Source organism: Rana temporaria, chromosome 8 (assembly GCF_905171775.1).
Source record: "Rana temporaria chromosome 8, aRanTem1.1, whole genome shotgun sequence".
NCBI lineage: Eukaryota > Metazoa > Chordata > Amphibia > Anura > Ranidae > Rana > Rana temporaria.
The window spans coordinates 59,745,537-59,767,978 of record NC_053496.1 but is presented as its reverse complement, the minus strand read 5'-3'; the positions used below and the strand labels follow the sequence as shown (position 1 = coordinate 59,767,978).

The window sequence follows — 22,442 nt, the reverse complement described above, 5'->3', positions numbered from 1 at the left end:
GCACTACCTCTGGCCACCACTAGAGGGCATGTGGATGTAACGGCTACCATGCACAGCTAGACCAGATTTTTCACTCTCCCGTTTTTAGAAATTCTTAGTTGATTGCCAAATTACTTTATTCTCTGTTTGTTGCTGACTGGAACACCTCAAAGAAAATGTATTCCTGAGAAAAAGAGGTAATGCCTGCCACTCTAGAACATGCTAGTTGCTTGGCTGTCATACTTTCATACTTGGTGACTGCCCTGGGTCAAGTATGCAGATCAAACATATATTTCTTAGTACTTCGTAGTTGGTTTCTTAGGTCTTCTTTAAAATGAATATACTAAAGAGGTTAATTCCCTCCATCCTGCTCTACTAGCCAGGATTTTGGGTGAAAAAATGCTGTAGAATGTCCTAGGTACTATGACATCTGTATTTAGTGTGGTATGGCTTTGAAAGGCAAATTGTATGGGGTTTTATTAAAAAAAATTATTAAAAATTTATAGCTGTATTGTTTGTTTATATGTATTTTGTATTTCAGTCTTTTGAATACTGAAGTGAAAGTTGAAAAACACAAACCCCTGAATACGTACTCATCGGGTGATACAGTGACCTGCTATGTAGTCAAGGTAAATCTGTAATATTTATGTAAAAGATTTCATTTAGCTAGTAGTGATTGGTCCCATGCAACTTGTTTTAACTTGTTGCAGAAAAATATACCACTCTTCTAGCAGGCCTTAAAGCCTATGTTAGCCCAAAAAATGTATCCTGTTACTTTAAAGCATGTTATATGACACAGTGCTTGTGCAGTGTCATTTGGCCCCTTGTAAAACCTAAAAATCCTGGCTGATCCTGACAGTTTCTCCCCTCCCCCCTGTAAACTGACCATGGTATATCATGGCTGCTGAGCCCTGACACGGTGGTCAGTTTAAGTGCCTCCGTCATCCGCCGGCCCTGTATCTGTCTCCTCCCTCCTCCCTTTCCTGCCTGTCTGCTTGTGACAGTGCCGCATCTCCCCCTCCTGCTGCATTCATGACACTAACCTGTATACACCATCAGCACTGCCTCCTATTGTAGTGTCCCCGTGTGTGTGTGTGTTTATAAAAATGCTGCAAATATCTAATTTCAGAGCCGAAATTGTGATCACATGACTGGCCGGCTCTCTCCTCCAGACTGACATCAGCAGGGGATTCTTGCCCCCTTTCCGCTGCATCTGTCAGAGGAAAAGGAGTATTTGCAGCATTTTATTTTTATAAATTATACATGGAGGGGGACACTGCAATAGGAGGCAGTGCTGATGGTGTTTACAGATTAGAGTGGCTTAACCACTTAACTTGAATGGCTTATAAGTGCTGGGGTATGCTCCTGACACTCATTCTAACTTCTCGGGGGAGTGGTGAAACGGCTTAAATATTACAGAACATGCCCAGCAACTGATTGGTTTGGGCGTGTTCCAAACCTCACGTGCCTGATCCCGCCAGGAAGCAGAGTCTGCAGAGCGCTAATCACAAGCAGCACTGTGCAGTGTCGGCTTCCTGGCGGGATCAAGCACGTGAGATTTCTAACACGCCCGAGGCCATCACAACGGGCAACTATTGGTAAAATCTTTTACCACATAACTTTCATTCATTGCTAAAGAACACTTTGTAATTTTTTTTTTCTTTTGCCATTAAGGCCCCCCCCTTTTTTTTTTTTTTTTTTTTACATTTTTGTGCACTTCAGATTTAGTTTTTCAGCATATGTACCAGCTTGCACTATTTGTCTCTCTTGTTTTGTGCAGTATAACAAAGAGAAGCAATGTCTGGAGGTAGAAATCTCTCCCGGTATTCGTGGCACAGTAGAACAGCTGCTTCTGTCATCTTCTGCTAAGGTATGGGCATTTATACTTTTCTCATAAGACCACCTGTTTACAGATAGAAAGAAATCATTCCATCCCATGTCTTTTGTAGGTCTTAAAGCGTCCAGAGAAGCATTTCAGACCAGGTCAGGCGCTGACCGCCACTGTGGTTGATGTAGAGGACGCGCGTAAAAAGCTCTCTTTGTCATTAATAGGTAATATACAGCTGTATCAGTGATATCTTTGTGTATATTAGCAGTGCTGATGCTCATTATCTTATTTGCTGAAAATGTAGATTTGTCATGCATGTCCATAGATTATTTTTTCCAAGTGATTAGGCATTTTTCATTTCAGCTAAACATAATGTAAACTTTAAAATGTCAATACAACATACACTTTGTGTGAAAATAAACTTCCCTTGATGGCACCTCTGTTGCATTTGATTGAACATCTTGCGTTTTTATTGATATACTAATCTATCTTTATAGACCTTGATGCTCTGACAGAGGGCTGTATCACTTTTGGCTGCGTAAAGAGTGTAATTCCCAGTACAGGCCTACAGATAACCATACCGTTTGGAAAGACTGGAAGAGCTAGTTTCTTCCAATTAAATGACTGCTATGATGAGATCTCCCTGGAGAAGTTTGCCGCTGGAATGCTTGTGAGGTTGGCTTTTTTTATTTTTATTTTTTATTATGAAATAAGTTTTACCTAAAGTATTTGTATATTTGCTGGATCAGTTGTAGCAGGTGCAGTAATGTATCCATTAATCCATGTCTTAGATGGGTATAGCTAAGACTGCTCCCAGAACAAAGTGACTAGTCTAAGCGCAACCTTGGATGCGTCTTATCCACAGACGTATGTAAGAAGCTCATTAATTACATTTTAAGGAACCTGAGGCAACACTGTAGGCATAAAGAAAGATAGTGAGGAAAGCAAGACAGGATTGTGTGAGGTGGCAACCTCCTAAAGTGGGCATTTTTTATATATATATATATATATATATATATATATATATATATATATATATATATATATATATATATATATATATATATATATATATATATATATATATATATATATATATATATATATATATAAATTTTATATTCTTAGTTTGTATTGTCCAGGCTTAAAAAAAAAAAAAAAATCCTATTTAATTTTGAGCTCAACAGTGATTATGTTGTTTTTTCCTTTTTCAGGTGTTGCATACTCTCTGTTGGAAATAAAATAGACCTGTCCCTAAGAGAATCTCGGTAAGCATAGTCACAGGTCATTAATTAGCTACTTTATATGTCCATGGCATGGTTGGCTATAAAGTATAATTCCAGGCTAAACCAAACTAGCCCTAAAAATGCACCCCCCCCCCCCACCCTCCAAACAGCTATTCTGACCTACCTGTGTAAGAAAGATGTATATATGTATATATTTTCCGGGGAGAGAAGAGCGTGCTTGACAATGGCTAGGAATGCCTGGGAGCAGTGACATTACCCAAAGGCTCCTTTTGGCTCATCCATTGTCTGCGTTCCTTTCTCTCTCTCTCCCCTGCAGCTGCCGCTGACTGACACAAGGGAGTCGGATCATGTGATTAGATCAGGATTAAAAAAGGTATGTATAGACATCTTTCATAGGTGAAACTGGTTACATACTGTGCGAAAGTCGTTCAGTTCCTGTTGGTCAGTGTGTACAGCAGTCTGTCCCAAGGTATAACACTTCCCCTGTTCCACATAATGATTTTACTGTGAACAAAAATTCTATTTTTTATATTATGACTGGATAATTAAGATCAGTTTGTCTGTTATAGCGATAACAAAATGTCTCCAATCACTAAATATTGATAAATGTTTACAAGCATGTTTACTTTGAATGTTGCATTCTTCCCTTCTTGTACAGATTAAATCCTGGAAGTGTCAGCAAACAGATAGATGAAGACCTCTCGTCTATTGATTGTTTGAAGGAAGGGCAGCTCATTAAAGGTTTTGTCAGTGCAGTTACAGATAAAGGTGTATTTTTCAGGTATGCATGTTCCTTATATGCACTATGTGGGTGGCCGGTATATGCTGTGCAAAGAACTAATTGTATTGCTTTGCTCTTACTGCAGGATATCCAGTTCGATTGATGGCCATATTCTGTTTAAGAATGTCACCTCCTATTATGTTAACGAGATAGAGATGTATAAGAAACACATTCCTGAAGGAAAGTTGCTTACTGCCAAAATTATTTCGTAAGTTTTTTTATTTTTATTTTATATATACTTGGGTAAAAGTAAGCATGGGGTGTACACTACAGGTTGATTTACTAAAACTGCAGAGTGTAAAATCTGTTGCAGCTGTGTATAACCAATCGGCTTCCAGTTTATAGTTATCAAAAAATTAACTGAACAAGATGAAGTTAGAAGCTGATTGACTGCCATGCACAGCTGCACTAGATTTTGCACTCTCCAGTTTTAGAAAATTAACCCCCCTATGTTCTAGGCCAGTGATGGCGAACCTTGGCACCCCAGATGTTTTGGAACTACATTTCCCATGATGCTCATGTACTCTGCAGTGTAGTGTAGCATCATGGGAAATGTAGTTCCAAAACATCTGGAGTGCCAAGGTTTGCCATCACTGTTCTAGGCTATGGTAGAATTACTCTCTTAAGGCAAGCTTCGACTTAAACTGAACTCCAGCCACAGACCTATACATGTGAAATGTTGCACTCAACTTAGCTGGCTTTGTAAGCACCGTGCATCCAAACGTCTGTGTTTGGGCAATGTTGAAGTCGGTAGTCAAGGGTTCTTGAGACGCTGGACAAGAGGTTTTCAAAGTTGTAGTCTTATCCTCGTCTCTGCCTTTTCAGCTCTACAACCACAAATAGGTACTTTTAGGACCCATTCACACTAGGAACTGCACGTGAATCTCACAGGAACGCTGTGTGGTTCCTGTGGGATTCATGTGCAGTGTGATTTCAGCCCCAATAGTTTTGAATGGGCTGAAACCGCACCAAACGTAGTGCATGTACTACTTTTTGAAATGCATGATAACCACATTGCATAGTACTTTTTGTTCTATCGATCTCTCTCTCTCTCGAAGTTAAATTGCTTGACAAGGTTATTGCAAACAAAAAAATGTGGCATGCTATATAGAGGGCGAAGGGGAGATAAGAGTTCAGATTTAAGGTGTATGTCACAGTAAATGAGAAAAAAAAAAAAAAACATGCAGCATCTGTGCTTTATACATTCAAAGACCCCGCAGGTACAGAAAAATACCTTGTGTTATGGGTTTTAGTACTGAACGTACCTCATTTAGAGTAAGTATTCAGATTTTTCATTCTGACTTTTTCCCGATCTGCATTTGTGTTCTGAGTCATGTCAAAGTATTGAGCCCAGAAACGGCCAGACAAGTAATAGCAATGGCAGTCTTTGTTAAAGGGAACATTCATGACAAAAGTACAAACAGGCCGCATGGGTAATTTTAAAAATTATGTTTTAAATGCAGTACAAGTTATTCTGGGTCTCAAAATATACAAATGCTAAAAATATGTATTTTTATTTATCCGGTAGGTGCCACTAGGCTGAATTTTGCTTGTTTTAAACTTGTATATAATAGGTGTATTATTTTTTTTATTTTTTTTAGTATAGCTAAAGAGGAGAATCACATAGAGCTGTCACTACTTTCAAATGATACTGGAAATCCTGATGTTATCCCAGAGTCTGATGGCTATAGCTTGAGGAGAAAGAAGGGTGAAAAAAAAAGGAGACGAACGAACTCTGAACGTGAAGTCAAGGTATTGTAGCATGTGACCAGCAGATGGCAGCACTGTACAGAGGGGCTTTCAGCGCTCCTGACACCGATGGGCACTGGGCTAGAGGACGACTAGATGAATGTTTTGTAATGCTTGTCATTGCATATTGTTTATCAGACAGAGTCCCTGTATATTTTGTAAAGTTCAGTACACCAGCTGCATTCAGTGACAGCATGTGAGGGTTCAGAATAAAAGAATAAATGGTCAGTTTAATAGAATCAGTGTAAACACTAAAGCACAGAGGTTCTAACATTTATCGTTGTGTATAGTACATACAGAGCTGGATATGGGGACCAATTAAAAAAAAAAGAGGAATTTTTCAACTAAAACATAAATGTAACAAAACTGACCTGAAAAAGGGCACCAAAGAAATGTCTGACCTGTTGACAGTTTTATATATTTTTTTTTTTATTTGGTTCTAGTATCTAACTCTGCATGTATACACAAAGATAAATGTTACTACATTTTCTGCTACTAGTGCTTTGCCGTTTTTGCTTTGCGGCTATAAAGTAATAGTTTTTGAGTCTTGTAGAACTGTCTGTTTTAGTCATTTGTTATTGTAAGAAGTAAAATTTTACCAGTAATAATCCGTTATACTTGCCAATTATTAGAGCTCTAAAAAGAAGAAATCCCAAGTGTCCCAGGATGATGAAGACAGTGGAGTTGAGGTTCATTATCGAGAACAGAAGACCGAAAATGAGGAAAAGGTTAGTGAGTTCTGTTGTTATTGCTTTTTCGCATTACTCTTTGTTAATGGGAGGTTTGTTATTACTATTAAAGTAGAACTAAATGCAAAAAAAAAAACTTGGATAACCCTTTTTTCTTTGTGTGTTTGTGTTTTTTTTTTTTTTTTGCCATCTCTGTCCTATTGAGGACAATTCCTTGCCCTTCCTGTCCCATAGCCAAAACAGGAAGTCAAAGGAAATGTCTCCAAAGTGAAGGAATCCCTGGTTGTCACCATTACTAGTGTCCTCATTGGAAGATATCCCCCACTATTCCTGTTCTGGGGACAACCCAAAGTTTTTGGGATTTTCTTTTACTTTCACGTAACGGTAAACATCACAAATGGAGAGGGTGAATCTCCCTGATGGCAGACCGCAGAATAAAACCTGAAAAATGTTCTCTTCACTCTATTCAAGATAACATAAAATAAATTACCTTATTTTAGTATTTATACATTTTGTTTTAATTGATTTCAATATATAATGTAGATGTTACCATAGAAAACAGGCAAGTAAAGGAAGACTATGCTTACATTTTGCTTCCAAAATAAATTGGTGTATTTTATTTATGCATGTTTTTTTTAATTTCATGATTTTTTTTTTTTTTGTTCTGTAGAAAGAAGCTAGCAATAAGCCTCCAGCACCCCGGCTGCAGGTTTCCTCCGGCTTTTCTTGGGACGTCAGCCTGAATACTCTCAAAACGTCTTTAATTGATGGAAAGGAGAGCAGTTCAGACAGTGAGGAGGATGAAGAGGAGTGCCCCAAGATACAGAAAGTATGTTTACTGAAAAGATTTAGGTCTTCTAGTTTCATTAATATATATCAGCTGGTTCTCATTTTTTTTTATAATTACATTTTTGTAGCCAGTTTTTCTGGATCACCGGAACTAGTTTTTGTGCTTTGCACTGTTAATGCCTAGTCGTTCACATGTATCTGTCACCAACTTTGATAGTAGTGACAGCAGTTGGGTAAACTGAACAGAACATATCTAGCTTGATTTTTGAAGTTATATTGTTGTATAGAGGAGCTCCAGGCTACTGTGTAAAAATTAAAAGTCAGCAACAACTGTAGCTGCTGATTTTTTTTTTTTTTTTTTTTTTAAAACAGCCACTCCCTGTCCCACAATCCAGCAATGTGCACACCTCAGCCATTTTAACCTTAACTTCTGTCTTTGGGGCCGGCAACTGTGGGCACCCAGCTGTGACAGCTTGCGGCTTTACAGCCGTGGTCCCACAGTTTTCTGGAACCTGTCGTGTCCCAGAAGACTGCAATGGGGGGGGTGCCTAGGTGATTGCCTAGATGAGTGGAAGTGGGAATGGGTACACACAACTGCCATTACTGAAAGAGTGGGGGGGGGGGGAGACCTTAAAGCAAATCTTCTCCTTTTGGGTAGAGCTCCGCTTTAACTGCAGCTATTGGATTAGTTCAGTGTGAGATAATGGCTTGACTATTTATTTTTTTCTAATGCAATTGTTGTGTAAAGTGACTTGTGAAAATTGAGAATTGTATCATCATTCTGCATAGAGGATGTCTGAAAAATATTTAGTATCATTTATTTTGATAAATGCGTCTTTCTGAATTTGAAATGGCCATTTCATCTTAAAGCGGAGGTTCACCCTAAAACAATTATATACCATTCCAACCAGCATACTGCCGACATGTACAGTATGCTGACAAGATTCTCACCGCTCCAGGTGAGCCCCGTAGGCAATTAAGGGCTGATGAACCACCAAGGTCCTGGCAATGCTAATGATAGCAAAAAATGGAAAGAACGAAAAACTGGACAGCCGCACTCCAAAATCACTTAAAAAAGGGATGTCTTTTATTTCAACTGTACATACAGTCACTGCAAACCAACAACATACAGTATGGCCGACGCGTTTCGCACTGGTAGTCAGTGCTTAGTCATGGCTTTTTTTTTTGTGTAAGTCGTCCGTGAATAGGGATAAACAGACAACATTTCAGCCATGACTAAGCACTGACTACCAGTGCGAAACGCGTCGGCCATACTGAATGTTGTTGGTTTGCAGTGACTGTGTATGTACAGTTGAAATAAAAGACATCCCTTTTTTAAGTGATTTTGGAGTGTGGCTGTCCAGTTTTTCGTTCTTTCCATTTTTTGCCATGTACAGTATGCTGTTGTGTGGTTTTTTTTTTTCCGCTGTACATACCGTTTTATCATTCTTTTTCTTTTCGGACTCCCGCGGGGAATAGGCGTTCCTATGAAGAGTTGTAGATGATTGACGTGCGGCTAAGGCACGTCACGCGTTCCGAAAATACCTGAACTGGGACTCGGCTATATACGGCGCCTGCGCAGTCAGCTTCTAGTCTGTGCGCAGGCGCCGTATAGCGCCGAGTCCCAGTCCGGCTATTTTCAGAACGCGTGACACGCCTTAGCCGCACGTCAATCATCTACGCCTCTTCATAGGAAAGCCTATTCCCTGTGGGAGTCGGAAAAGAAAAAGAACGATAAAACGGTTTGTACAGCGAAAAAAAAAACAGCATACTGTATATGTCGGCAGTATGCTGGTTGGAATGGTATATAATTGTTTTAAAGTACAAAAATGGGTGATTGTTTTTGCTGAAAGTGTTGAGCTATAGGACTCCTTCACCTAAGCACTCATCCCAACTTATTCTTTTGTACTAGCGATGAGCTGCATGCCAAAAACATAAACCCTGAGACTGGGTAACATTAACTGATGGCTTTAAAACCTGTGGCCCGGGGAACCTTCTAGTCGGCACTGAACTGGCCAAATCTATTTTCTTTGCATGGTTCTGCTTATTTCATTTTATAAAGATATTGTTCAGCATAATAAACTATTCACCGTGAATATTTGCATTCACAACATTTCAGACTAAGAGCAACCAGAAAAAACAGGGAGTGGAGAAGAGACCAGCTGGAAAAGAGGCAAAGGATCCAAGTCAGCAACCGCAGTCAATTAATGAATTTGAGCGCCTTGTCCTCAGTTCACCTAATATCTCTGCTAACTGGATTCAGTACATGGATTTCCACCTCCAGGCCACTGAGCTGGAGCAAGCACGGGCTGTGGCAGAAAGAGCCCTGCAGACTATTTACTTCAGGTAATGCTACACATACACTGATCAGCCATAACTTTATGACCATTGAAATGTTAAGTGACTAACATTGATTATCTTGTTACAATGGCATCTAAAAGTCATGGGATATATAAGGCCGCAAATAAACATGATCCCCCTGAATTAGATGTGTTGAATGCAGAAAAATGGGGAATGGTGATTTGTTGTATATAGAGCCGTGTAACAGTCTGGTTCAGGGTGCCTATGCTGACCCATGGCCACAGCCAGATGTGCCTACAATGAACACATGAGCATCAGAACTGCTCCACAAAGTAATGGAAGTACTGAAAGGAAGAGAGGAAAGAGCCCTGGTGCCACACATCTACGGAATACTATGGTAGATGAGAGACAACCTAAGCCTGGACTCCTGCCAGGCTACACCCCCTTATGTGCAGCAGCAGGGATCTTTCCTCTCTTCCAGTGACTACAGGAGCTGAGACGAACGACATCCCTTGCTGGCACTCCTGCAGTGGTTGCAGCATCACCCACACTACTCCCCATAGTGATCAAGCCTGAACGGCACACTAAACAACCCATGGGTAACAGTAAGTCATGGAAGAAGGTGGCCTGGTCTGATAAATCCATGTGTTTGTTTTTTTCTTTCTTTTACATCATGTGGATTGCTGGGTGCATGTGCGAGTCGCTTACCTGGGGAAGAGAGGACACCAGGATGCAGTATGGGAAGAAGGCAAGCCGGGGGAGGCAGCGTGATGCCTTGAGCAATGTTCTGCTGAACACCTAATTAAACCTTGTTACTGATCAAGTACACCCCTGCAAATGGTTTTCCTGATGGTAGTGGCTTCTTTCAGCAGGATAATGCACACTGCAAACATGGTTCAAGAATGGTTTAAGGGAACACAATGACGATTTAGAGGCTTACTTGGCCTCCAAATTCTCCAGACCTGGATGTGCTGGGAAACCTAATGACCAAACCTTGCAACTTACAGGCCCTAACCACTTCAGTACCGCACTATAGCCAAAAGACAGCTACAGCGCGGTACTTTAGTTCTAGGACGCATCAAGCATGCTCTGTGTCAACTGTGTCCTTCGGACACAGCTGATCAGATCGGGGTAAACGGCCAATCACAGTGGCCCTTTACCATGTGATCAGCTGTGTCCAATCACAGCTGATCAGACTTGCCAGTTATGGGCAGTCCTTTCCCCACCCACTGTGTCTGTGTGAGCAAAGGAGTGCTGATAACCAGCAAGGCTGTCAACACACTGTTTACACTGATAATCAAGGTACTGATCGTCGGGGGTCCTGATTATCGGCGCAGCTCGTCATTTAGTGCTCGTTGGCGCAGCCTCATCAGCACACGTAAGTGAAGAAAAATTATTTATTTCCAATTCTGACACTTTGCTCCTACATGTAAAAATCTTCTTTTTTTTTTTTTTTTTTTTTTGCTAGAAAATTACTCGGAACCCCCGAACATTTTTAAAGTTGGCCCAATTTTTTTTTTTGTATAATCTGACAGATGATACACCAAGTAAATACCCAACATGTCACGCTTTGAAATTGCGCACACTCGTAGAATGGCGCCAAACTTCGGTGCTTAAAAATCCCAATATGCAACAATTTCAATTTTTTTTTTTTTTTTTTCTACAGGTTTAGAGTTACAGAGGAGGTCTAGCGCTAGAAATATTGCTCTCGCTCTAACATTTGCCGTCGCGTGTGGTTTAAACATCGTTTACATATGTGGGCGCGACCTACGTATGTGTTTGCTTCCACATGCGAGCAGACACAAACGCTTTAAATTTTTTTTTTTTTTTTATTTGACTTTTACAGTTATTTTTCTATTTTGACATTTTTTTTTCCTTTTTTTCCAATTACAAGGAATGTAAACATCTCTTGTAATAGGAATAGTGCGTGACGGGTCCTTTTTACAACGAGATCTGGGGTCAATAAGTCCCCACATCTGAAAAAAATAAAAACTATCCTGGCTTCCCAGCCAAGGTGGCTGCATTTTTTCGAAAATAGTAGTTGGTCGTGACATCATAACGTTGCGCCTGGCCCCCGAAAGATCATAGAGACGTACAGGGGCCATCTGGCCCACCGGATTCTCTACGGTCAACTTCTGGCATGGACCACTCTCGCTTTAGCCGACCGTACGGGTGAGCCCGGAGACGCGTTGGGAGGTGGGCACGTCCCCTCCTGCTGCCTGTAAGAATGATCAAGGGGCTAAACAGCCACTATGATTGTTCTTGCGGTAAAGGGAATCGCCAGCTCTAAAAGAAGATGTAACTGCAGGCATCCTTCAGATATACCCACTCAAAGTCGACAACGTCATATGACGTTGAAGGGTGGAAAGTGGTTAAATACCACCAAAAGAAAGCTCTATCTGTCTCAAAAAAAAAGAAGATAAAAGTGTCATATGGGTACCGTGCAATTGTCATTCAAAGTGCGACAGCGCTGAAAATTGTCTGATAAATATTCCTATCGCACACGTTCCTGGTAGATATGGCTCCTAAAATGGTGGGTGCTGCAGCGATTACCAGTTGGGTCCTCCATTCATTCATTCATTCATTCAATTATTCAAGCATCAAACAAGTGTACATATTCACCAACACACCATGGAACAACGACCTCCGTCCAAAAGTATTTAATGTAAGAGATCACATCACAAATGAAAGTGCCACGCTTCGGAGCCGCGCAGGACCCCTTTCGCCAGGCATGTGATGCGTTGAAATTTGGCACGGGCACGAAGTGGGTGAAATTGCCCTGTATTGAGGTGGTTAAAAGATCTGCTACGACGGCTTGGTGCCAAATACCACCGCATACCTTCAGAAGTCTAGTTGGTTCCATGCCTTGATGGATCAGGGCTGTTTTGACAGCAAAAGAGGGACCTACTCAATATTGGGTGGGTGGTCATAAAGTTATGGCTGTAATTTAACAAGTGAAAGATACTTTCACTGTGTGATTGGCAAACAAAACCATGATGGTGTCAATTCACTAAGAAATGAGGATTGTTTTTAGTGATCCTTATTTGCATTTTTCAACTATTGTTTCCATTTAGAAAGAATTTTACATATTTTTATGTCACTGGTCACGTATGTCATCGCTCCCCTTGTTTCCCCCAGAAATTGAGTTCTCCTGTTTTTCTCTGTTGGCAAACTGTTTAATCACAGTGGTGTCTATGTCGTCCTAGTTCTTATTTTAGGGCTAGAAATAGTGCAATGTTTTGGAGATGAAGATAATGGGAAAGGTTAAAGTGGTTGTAAACCCCCCTACCTATACACATTGACCTAACTAGCGTGACACACAGCGATTTAAACAAATCATCCCATTATAAGTTGTACCTGTATATCTACAGCAGTTCAAAGTGCAGAGTTTTTACATCTTGTCTGAGATTTCAGAAAGCACTGGGCGGAGAGCTAAAGTTACACTCTTCAGAGCTTGGTGAGAGCTAATTGGAGGAAAGGCACAACCACCTTCAAACTGAGCAGGCATTTGCTGTTTGTGTTGTCAGTCCACAACAGGACTTATGAGCGGAGTGCATATTTGTCAGATGAGGTATTTTTGTGCTTACAGGATCTTTTAAAGGGATAAAACAGAAAATATTACCCTGGCATACACCATAATATATTAACCCATTGTTCTTACAGGGAGGAGCAAGAGAAGCTGAATGTATGGGTGGCCATGCTGAATATGGAGAATACATATGGCACAGAAGAGACTTTGCTGAAGGTGTTCGGACGAGCTGTTCAATACAATGATCCTTTGAAAGCATTCCAACACTTGGTGGAGATTTACATCAAGTCAGAAAAGTTTAAGGTATATATACTTTAGGCATGTGTTGGTTGTCTTGTATCAATGTAAAAGTTTTACCCTATAGCATCATATAAATAAAACTCCTTGATACTTCACCATTCCAAACACTGACACCTCAGGCTTAAGAGAAGGAAATCATTTTGTTTTCTGACCTTAGAAGACCTAAAAAAAAAAAAAAAAAGCTCAAATGAAGACACAAAATTCAATGATTCATGTCCTTGATGGTGATGAATAAATACGCCCTGGTCCCAGTCAGAGAGGGCACTGCTGGTTGGTTTGTAGAATCCCACGTGAAATTTGAGAAACCCAAACTTGGCTGTGTCCCTTTTTTAAGTCTACGGGCACTGCGATGGGGGGCATTTAACAAAGCATAAAATATATATTTTAAATATTGTATAGTGGCAGAGGGTCCTTCTTAACACACAGCCCTGAGAGTGGTATGGAAACTAAAACCAGTCCCTTAATCACATGCTTGGTAGATGCCTTTTAAGGTGTGTGTGTGTGTGTGTGTGTGTGTGTGTTACAAAACAGTGTGATTTTCGCAATAGTGACCCTCTTTTATGGCATCACATTTTTTTGCATGAGATTTGCGTGATAATGTACAATGCTGATATCACTGTATGTCAGTGCCACCAGCCATTATATCTGATCACTGCAACAGCAGTACAGTCACCAGACCAGTGCTGCCAGTCAGTGTCTCTAATCACTGCTGCCCACCCACAGTGTTACTAATTTCCACCACTTACAGTGTCTCTCTAATCACCATTGTACCAGTTATATTGTCCCGGTTCACCCCCACACCATTCATATTGTCCCTAATGTATGGTATGTGTTTGGTAGAAATTGTGTAGCATTAGGACAGTATGCGAGTACTTGAATGGGCAGAAAATGGAAACCAGGCTGGTTTTGTCCTGCAATAAATGGTATTATCTAAGAGCCAATGGGCCACATACATTTTTTAGTGGCTGAACAGTATGTAAACAACTATGGTAGGCCACAGTATAAAACGGAAACTAGGTAGATGTTATCTTGAAATAAACATGACAAATTTTGGCAGCTTTAGTTCAGCTTCCTCAAATGTCATGTGGCACCTTTACAATGCTGAAGCACCAGAATACTGAACTGAACACCCTAAAGGTCACAGTATCCTCCCTTCTAAGAGTGTCCACATCAGCTCTGTGCTTGATTTAGTTGGCCATCATGGGAGCGATTTGGGTAAAAAAATATTTGTTCCGGCAGCTGTTGAAGAGACACCCGCCTTGGAAAGGATGCAGCTGGAAATGGCCTGCTTAACGTGACTTGTTCTAAGCCTCTGAATTGCTTTGTGAGCCTTCTTTCCCTGTCCTTGGAGCCTAGAAATGTTTTTCAGTGGATGCAGCAGGAAAATCTTGTGGTGATGGGGACATGAGAATAAGGACTACAAGCATTTTGGTGCTGTTCTGCCTTCTTGAGGTTTTTCCTTATGTATGTAATACCCCCCCCCCCCCCCAGATAGCTGGTACTTTGCAGCTGACAGCACCATTGTGGTCTGCAGCATATCAGCTGTGGTAAGATAAAGCGAAGGCCCATCCTGCAGAAAAAAATACAGTATATACATATCCACTTTTGTGTGTGTGTGTATATGTGTGTGTATGTATATATATATATATATATATATATATATATATATATATATATATATATATATATATATATATATATATATATATTGCAATTCAAGGCCCCTGTATAGCCTGGTTCTAGGATTTAAAGGCTCCCCTTAATTTTTCAGGTTGAAGTTTGTCAAGCTATGTGCTGTAAACAGGGCCACCCAAAGCTCCAATCTTCGCCAGAGATTCAGCAGGCACCTCCAAAAGTTTGAGCTGTGCATGGACAGCATAGCACACATACTTTAAAACACAAGGTGCATGTTGGACCAGGTTAAATTTCACTTTAGGGCTTGTCATCACCATAAGGTGTGTCCAAACGCACACACTTTTTAATGCATTCCCAACAGCCTACTCATTTCCGTGGGCTGCACTATGCATAAAAAATGTTGCAGGCATAATATTTTAAAATCGTGCCACACCAAACCGCATTGTAATGCATGTTTGCAAAGTGTGTGGTGATGCCATTAAGTATGCAGAATGCAGTACATTTCCGTGCGGTGTTGGAAAACGTGATTTAATACACGTTCCCACATAGCACCACACCTAGTGCAAACAAGCCCTCAAAGTGAATCTTTCCATTTCCTATTCATGTAAACATTGCAGTCCACCCATCATCGCATGTATTGCCTTGTTCCTTACTGCATGCAGACCAAACTCCTCCCCCCCTTTTTTTTGCCAAGACTTCATGTCTACCGCTAAGAATTGTTCACTGCCCTGCAGAAATCGGTCACATTTTGACTCAGTGGAAAGGCAGAGGTGTCTTTGCTATGTGTGCTGTAATTGATGAATTATTGATATTATCCCTGCTTTCTTCACTGTTTATTTTGGCAGTGGTTTCTGTAAAGCTAAAAAAAATAAAATTAAAGGTATGCTCTGGTTCTTTTCAACTTTACTAGAAGACTTTTTTTACTTGTGGTAAATGATGTTGAATTTTGATTTGTTTGCTGTTTTCTGGCATCCAGGAGGCTGATGAATTGTTCAACACGATGATAAAGCGTTTCAAACAGGAAAAGTCTGTGTATTGGAAAAATGCTGCATTTCTTCTTAAGCAAGGCCAGTCTGAGGCTGCTCATCGCTTACTGCAGCGGGCAATGAAGTGTCTTCCAGAAAAAGAGCGTAAGTATTAGTGTCATTAAGTCATTTACTGTTGTGAATAAGATTGATCCACTCTTCAATACAAACTGGCTTCAATTTAATTTAAGCCTCATTTCTTAAATGAGAACAACCTATGTAGTCTCTAGCAAGCCGATAATATGATGTGTATCCTGCTATTGAATCTTCTATCAAAAAATATAGATGACTGTGGAACGATGCAGTTTTTATACATTTTGTAGCTCTTGTGGTTTGAGATGGACACATTGCTACGTTTCTCAGCAAAATACATTGTTAAAAGAGAGCTACCTGACAGCATAAAAATGTTGTACTGATGTCATCTCACATAATGGATGAAGTCCCCACCAGCTGAACTGCACAGGTGATTTTTAGTGCCATGTGAATTCTGCAGAGGATTACACGTTGAGCCTCGGTTCACACTGGTGCGATGCGAGAACCCGTGCAAATCCAGCACGGGTTCCCGCATTGCACCTGACTCGCAGGCAGTTCACACTGCCATATGGGAGCCGCTGTGGGCGTCAATACAAAGTTATTGTCCCCCCCCCCCCCCCCCCCCCCAGATCGGTTTGCATATCGCAGTGCAAACTGTCAGTCCTGACATGAATCATATTGCATGGGTGTGATCACCTATGCAATCCGATTCTGGTGCGGACTGCACGACTTTAGTCCGAATGCGATGCGACTTCAGCCATAGAGTCTGTATAATTGAATTTGCATCGCACAGATATCGCATGTCATTTGCAGTGCGAATCGAATGCGAGAGTGCACAGCGCACTGGCGTGAACCGAGCCAGACAGGCAACTGAATGTGGAGGATTTAGCTAAATATTTGACAGTATAGTATAACCTCCCACACCACAACCTATTACCTGACAGCCACAAGCCTAACTGGAACCGATTCAGGCAGATTGCAGAAACAGCCTTTTTTATAAACCCAGAAACAAATTTATTTTATTGCTGCTTGCCAGTCCTTAGATGTGCTTGCTGCATTAGGGTTTTTTTTTTTTTTCCCCCCATTAATTTCTACCTGGTGACAGTAACACACTTGCTGGCCTAGGGTAGCAATACTCAATCTGTTGTTTCTCTGGAGTAGTAAGATTGCCACCTGAGGTTTCTTCCCCGCTTCACATTACAAATACTTTCTCCTCTTTTAATCACTGTTGAATGGTGGTTATGGAAATATGTAGTTTTCCAAGATGGATTAGAATGAAGATGCCGTTGTTTGATATACAGTGGAACCTCGGATTGCGAGTAACACGATTTAACGAGCGTTTTCGCAATACGAGCATTGTATTTTTAAAAATCGTAACTCAGTTTTGCAAGTGTTGTCTCGCAAAACAATCACGATTCAGGCCAAAGCGACGTGCAGCTCGGCTGACCTCTGGAACTAAGTCTTTGCAAGGTTTGCTGAGGTGTCCTCAGGCCTTTTCGGCCATTTCCGAGGCTCTCCGTCACCCCCCCCCCCCCCCCCACCTCTGGCTGCATGCGGTATTGCATGCCATTGATGTCAATGCGGAACTAATTATTTTCGTTTCCCATTAACTTCAATGGGGAAACTCGCTTTGATATGCGAGTACGATATGCGAGTTACAAGCATTCTCATGGAATGGATTCTGCTCGTAATCCGAGGTTCCAGTGTACAGGAAGTGACCGGGACAGAGCAATGGGTATTTTCCATATATTTGGTAAAAAAAATCGCTTGGGGGAGGGGGGGGGGGGTGTTATAGAAAACAAATGCATCCACCACATTGAAGGGCTGGTAAATTGCAATATAAAAAAATGTTTTTCTCTTGCGTATAAATATAATTCAATTTTACTTAATTACCCAAAATGTGTTTCTTATATTTGTTTTAGTGTGTTTTAACGTTTGATTGTACAATCTACTATTACATTTATTATGAGCTGTGTAGTAATAGAGACTACCCAAACAGTACATTTTAACTTCTATCCAGTCAGGAAAAGTCCCTCACATTATAGTCTATAGGGAAAAAAAATTGTGTGTTTGTGGCCAGCTTAAGGCTGCAAACTCTTCTACTTTTGTAATGTTCCCTTAGAGCCTAATGCTGGATATAAGCATACCACTCTATAACACTTAAACCTGCTTTTAAAGTGGAAGTTCAGTCATAAGCCAAATAAGACTGACCATAGACGGAGCGATTTTTTTTCATAGTTGCAGAAAAGAAAATCGCTTGATTCCCCTGTGAACCACCGGGAGAATACAGTGATTATTGCTAGTGGCTATAACAGCTGCTAGCAATAATCACATGTAAAATCTGGCAGGCTGGTTGTACTCAATTGATAGATCAATTTGGTACTTTCAGCCTGTCCATACATAGTTCGAACCTCTGCCGTCCCTGCTGAATCGGCCGAGATTCGAACCTTCTGTGGCCAGCTTAAGGCAAAACCTGTTTCCACCCCCCCACTCTAAGCCTACTCTATCTAACCCTGTGAAGAAAAGATCTGTATACTTGCCTATTCTGAAGACCGTCCAGTCACGTGATCTGTCCAGCAGCGGCTTCTGTGTAGAGCAGAAATCACTGACACATGCTGCATATGCTTGGACGATGATGTCACCCATAGGCTTACTTTGCTACATCGGTTGTCATCTGTGCCTCCTCTACGTTGAAGCTGCCACTGACAGTGGATCATGGGACTTCAGAATAGACAGGGTAGATGGAATAGGCTTGGAATGGGGGTGGGAGCAGGTTTAGCCCTAGGAAGCTTTTGACTGAATTTCCACTTTATTCATTTATTTTTTTATTAAAGTGATCATGGGAACCTACCAGGGTTACTGCTAAATATTATGTAAAGGTTGTATTGGTCGGTTACTTTTGCAGTTCAAATTTTAACATTGTCTTGAAATTGCATTATGTGCTCTGTGTTGGAGATTGTAAGTTTTCACTTATGTTCGTCCAATATCCCAACACTGGCCATCCACAAAGAATTTGTCAATGCCAACAATGGTTTACCTTAATGAGAGTTTACATGTATGTTGAAATATCATTCATTAGCAAGATCGTTCAGCGACTGGGTCACTTGCTCAGTTTTTAGCCGCCTAATGTCTGAAAGCCCCTTAGGTCTGCAATAAGTGAAAATCTATTTATTTATTTTTATATTTTGGTATGGCTACCTTATTTTTAAAGTATGTGGAAGGTGCAGTCACTGTTATCAAAAGTAGACTTTGATAGAGATCTATCTCAATTATATATTATTATTATTATTATTATTATTATTATTACATTATTTTTTTTGTGTGTGTATTACCTGAAATTTGAATTGAACTTGTATCTCTTTTGATATGTTACCATATTGGAACATAAACTGACCTGCTGTGACTCTCTCATAAGATTCTGTTTTTTAATTTTTTATTTTTTTCTCACCAAGTGTACATGTCTCCAGCCCATATTGCTAGTGTTCAGTTGTGTTTTTTGTTTTAGAGAAAAATCATTTTATTTTTTTTTCCCCCTATCAGATGTTGAGGTAATTTCGAAGTTTGCTCAGTTAGAGTTCCAGCTGGGAGATCCTGTACGAGCCAAGGCTTTGTTTGAAAGCACACTGAGCAGCTATCCCAAGCGAACAGACATTTGGTCTGTATATATCGACATGATGGTAAAGCATGGCAATCAAAAAGAAATCAGGTAAGAGCAGAAAATGTTGTATTTTTGCTAAAACGGTTAGCGAGTTCCTTGCTATATACGTAGGTAGTCAGAGTTGTGTACATTTAGCACTTAGCTGAAAATATAGTGTGGCTTTACAGCTAATCAGCTAATGTAATTTTTTTTTAAATTGTACTTTTGTTTTAAACATTGATAGAAGATATACGAGGGGTGTCTAAAAAGTTTGGTGAATGGTCCGATATCTCAGCAGTAACATGGGCCAGGTGTGCCCACATGACTATCCAGTGACGCACTCAGAAGCGCCACCTAACATGGCGTGCACATGAATGCCAGGGTAAAGTTGCTGTGGGCGGTCGAACTTCGTCCATGTGAGAGGTAGGGTCACAGTGCAATGGAGCAAGGAGTAAACATTGAGTTCTGCTACAAATTGTGAAAACCAGTGACGGAGACGCATGAAATGTCCAAATGTAGGGGATGGAAGCCGTGAGCAAAAAAATTTCTTACAACCTTCTTCAAACGCTTTCATTATGGGAAGAAACCGACTCGGGATGAGCCACGTTCGAGTGCGTCAAATGCTGACATGAGATCAATGACTGACCATACGATTTGATGGTGGAGGAATTGGGCATTAGCAAGGACACAGTGCGCACCATCATTCGCAAAGATTTTTGGTAAGAGGAAGATCTGTTCCCGGTTTGTGCCACACAAGCCGACAGATTAACAGAAAGCAAAATGAATGGAAATCTCTGATTTCATTATGTGTGACCAGGATCCATCCTTTCTGCGAACCATCATCGCAGGGGATGAGACATGTTCGATTTAGAATCCAAGTGACAATCGATGGAATGGCATTCATCGTCTTCCCTGTGACCCAAAAAGAGCCACCTGCAAAAGTCCAAGGGCAAGACAATGTTGATTGTGGACGTGGCAGCAATCCAAGAATGTGTGACAGCGGTTCTGCGATCAATTCCTAAAGAGGCCTTTGCTGACGGTTTCCAGAGGCTTTATGAATGTTGCAAAAAAGTGTGTTGTGAAAGACGGCAATTATTTTGAAGGCCAATAAAGGTAATTTGTATCTTTTTGTTTTGTTTGTTTTCTGATACCATTCACTGAACGTTTTAGAGACATCTCGTATAATGAGTCAGTTTAGTTCTAGTATTTACTAAATTACAAGCAACCTCACCATTTCATATCCCTGAGACCCTCTGTAAAATAGGTTGAGTTCCTGAGTCAGAATCTGCTGTGACCAATATGTGGTTTCTTACTCTCCCAGTTGGACTTTTTGTATTTATTCCATATTGTGCAAAATGCTACAGGAGGGTGGTAATACACTTTAAAAAAAAAAATAATAATCCCAGGTCAACATGACCGGCATCAGGGATTATGATGGGAAGATCTTGACGTTCAAGTATCTTTAAAACCAAACACTGTTATATAATGTCTTTTATTTAGAATACTGTTTACAGTTCGGGAGACCTCATTTACAAGATATTGATACTTAATAATATATTGTATAATATTGATAAGATAGAATGAGTCCAGAGAGGCAACAAAACATGGATAAAACCTATCAAGACACTGCAGGAGCTTAATATATACATTCTTGAGGAAAGAAGGGAAATGGAAGACTTGATTGAAACATCTAAATACATTAGAGGGAATAAATAAGGTTCAGGAGGCTAATATTTTCAGTATGATGCCAAAATCAAGAACAGGTTCTCGGGGACAGGATCTCAAACTAGCAAGAGGGAAGTTCAAAATTAAACTTCTAAAGTAATATTTTTACCTAAGTTGATGCTTCAGATAGACTTCCAGCAGAGGTAATGCCTCAGTCAGCAGTAGGTGGATTCAAACCTTCATCTGAACCTTGACACAAAAAGTAAAAGACTCAATGGACCGCTTGGTCTTCCTTTTGCCATTACTTTTCTATGTTATCACTGTCATTTTCCTACATTTTTTTTTTCTCTCTTTTGCAGAGATATATTTGAGCGAGTTATCCACCTTAGTTTAGCAGCAAAAAGGATCAAATTTTTCTTCAAGCGTTATCTGGAATATGAGAAGAAACATGGCAATGAGAAGACCGTTCAAGCTGTGAAGGAGAAGGCTCTGCAATATGTTGAAGCTAAGAGTTCTGTGGGCACAAGCTAGAGCCATCTGCTCTGAAGGACTTTTTTTTATTGACTTTGTACAGATGTGGAAAAAGGCAACCGCCCATTATGTACAATCCTCCCTAAGAGACTTGTTTTTGTGGCTGTGTAAATCACATGGATTTTATATATTTGCTTCCCTTTATTGTTTCTGCTGTCTGTATGAAATAATGAGATTCATATGTTCATCATTGGAATTTCAGAAACCACACAGGAAAAATACAGTCAACTGCCAGAATAGAGCATTTTTATTATCAGTGGCATTTTGTACATTGCTGATTCATTTTCAGATGTCACAATAAATTACCATCATGAATTCAGATACATTTTGTGGAGTAAGTACATTGAAATTTAGGAAATGTCCAACGGGAAATTCAAAATCTGTAAGGGCAAGATAATTTTGAATGTTGCTATTATTTTGTTGCCAACGTATAGTTGCAACCTTGGTCTACAGCACCAACCTTCCCTAAAGGTACCTGTGCTAAAAAGAAATAGCAACGTATATTTACCGATGACCTTCTCAAATGCTAGTTGCTTAGCTGTATTGGGTTTTTAGTACTTTGACTTTCAGGTCTGGGACAAGTACAGCCAGTAAAGTCAGAACTTTAACCCTGAGCTCCATACCTAGAGTAAGTATGTAGTGCTAAAGATAAGACCGGTAATAAAAGGCTTTTATATTTCTTTGGGTGCTGGTTTCCTTTACTGGAATGTGCTGAAATTGACCT

At 40.3% G+C, this 22,442-nt stretch overlaps 1 protein-coding gene across 1 annotated transcript in view; it reads left to right on the top strand.

Annotated features, from left to right (window-relative positions):
• PDCD11 (programmed cell death 11) overlaps positions 1–22,041 on the top strand; it is a 53,223-nt gene extending 31,182 nt beyond the window's left edge. The window contains exons 22-36 of the mRNA XM_040361862.1: positions 521–608; positions 1,760–1,849; positions 1,929–2,031; positions 2,305–2,482; positions 3,022–3,075; positions 3,713–3,835; positions 3,921–4,043; positions 5,437–5,587; positions 6,217–6,312; positions 6,944–7,102; positions 9,182–9,408; positions 13,027–13,195; positions 15,804–15,957; positions 19,426–19,591; positions 21,547–22,041. Of these exons, the coding sequence (XP_040217796.1) occupies positions 521–608; positions 1,760–1,849; positions 1,929–2,031; positions 2,305–2,482; positions 3,022–3,075; positions 3,713–3,835; positions 3,921–4,043; positions 5,437–5,587; positions 6,217–6,312; positions 6,944–7,102; positions 9,182–9,408; positions 13,027–13,195; positions 15,804–15,957; positions 19,426–19,591; positions 21,547–21,718 (2,053 nt within the window). The 3' untranslated portion in view covers positions 21,719–22,041. The remainder of the gene's footprint in view (positions 1–520; positions 609–1,759; positions 1,850–1,928; positions 2,032–2,304; positions 2,483–3,021; positions 3,076–3,712; positions 3,836–3,920; positions 4,044–5,436; positions 5,588–6,216; positions 6,313–6,943; positions 7,103–9,181; positions 9,409–13,026; positions 13,196–15,803; positions 15,958–19,425; positions 19,592–21,546) is intronic.
• Positions 22,042–22,442: the final 401 nt, after the last annotated feature.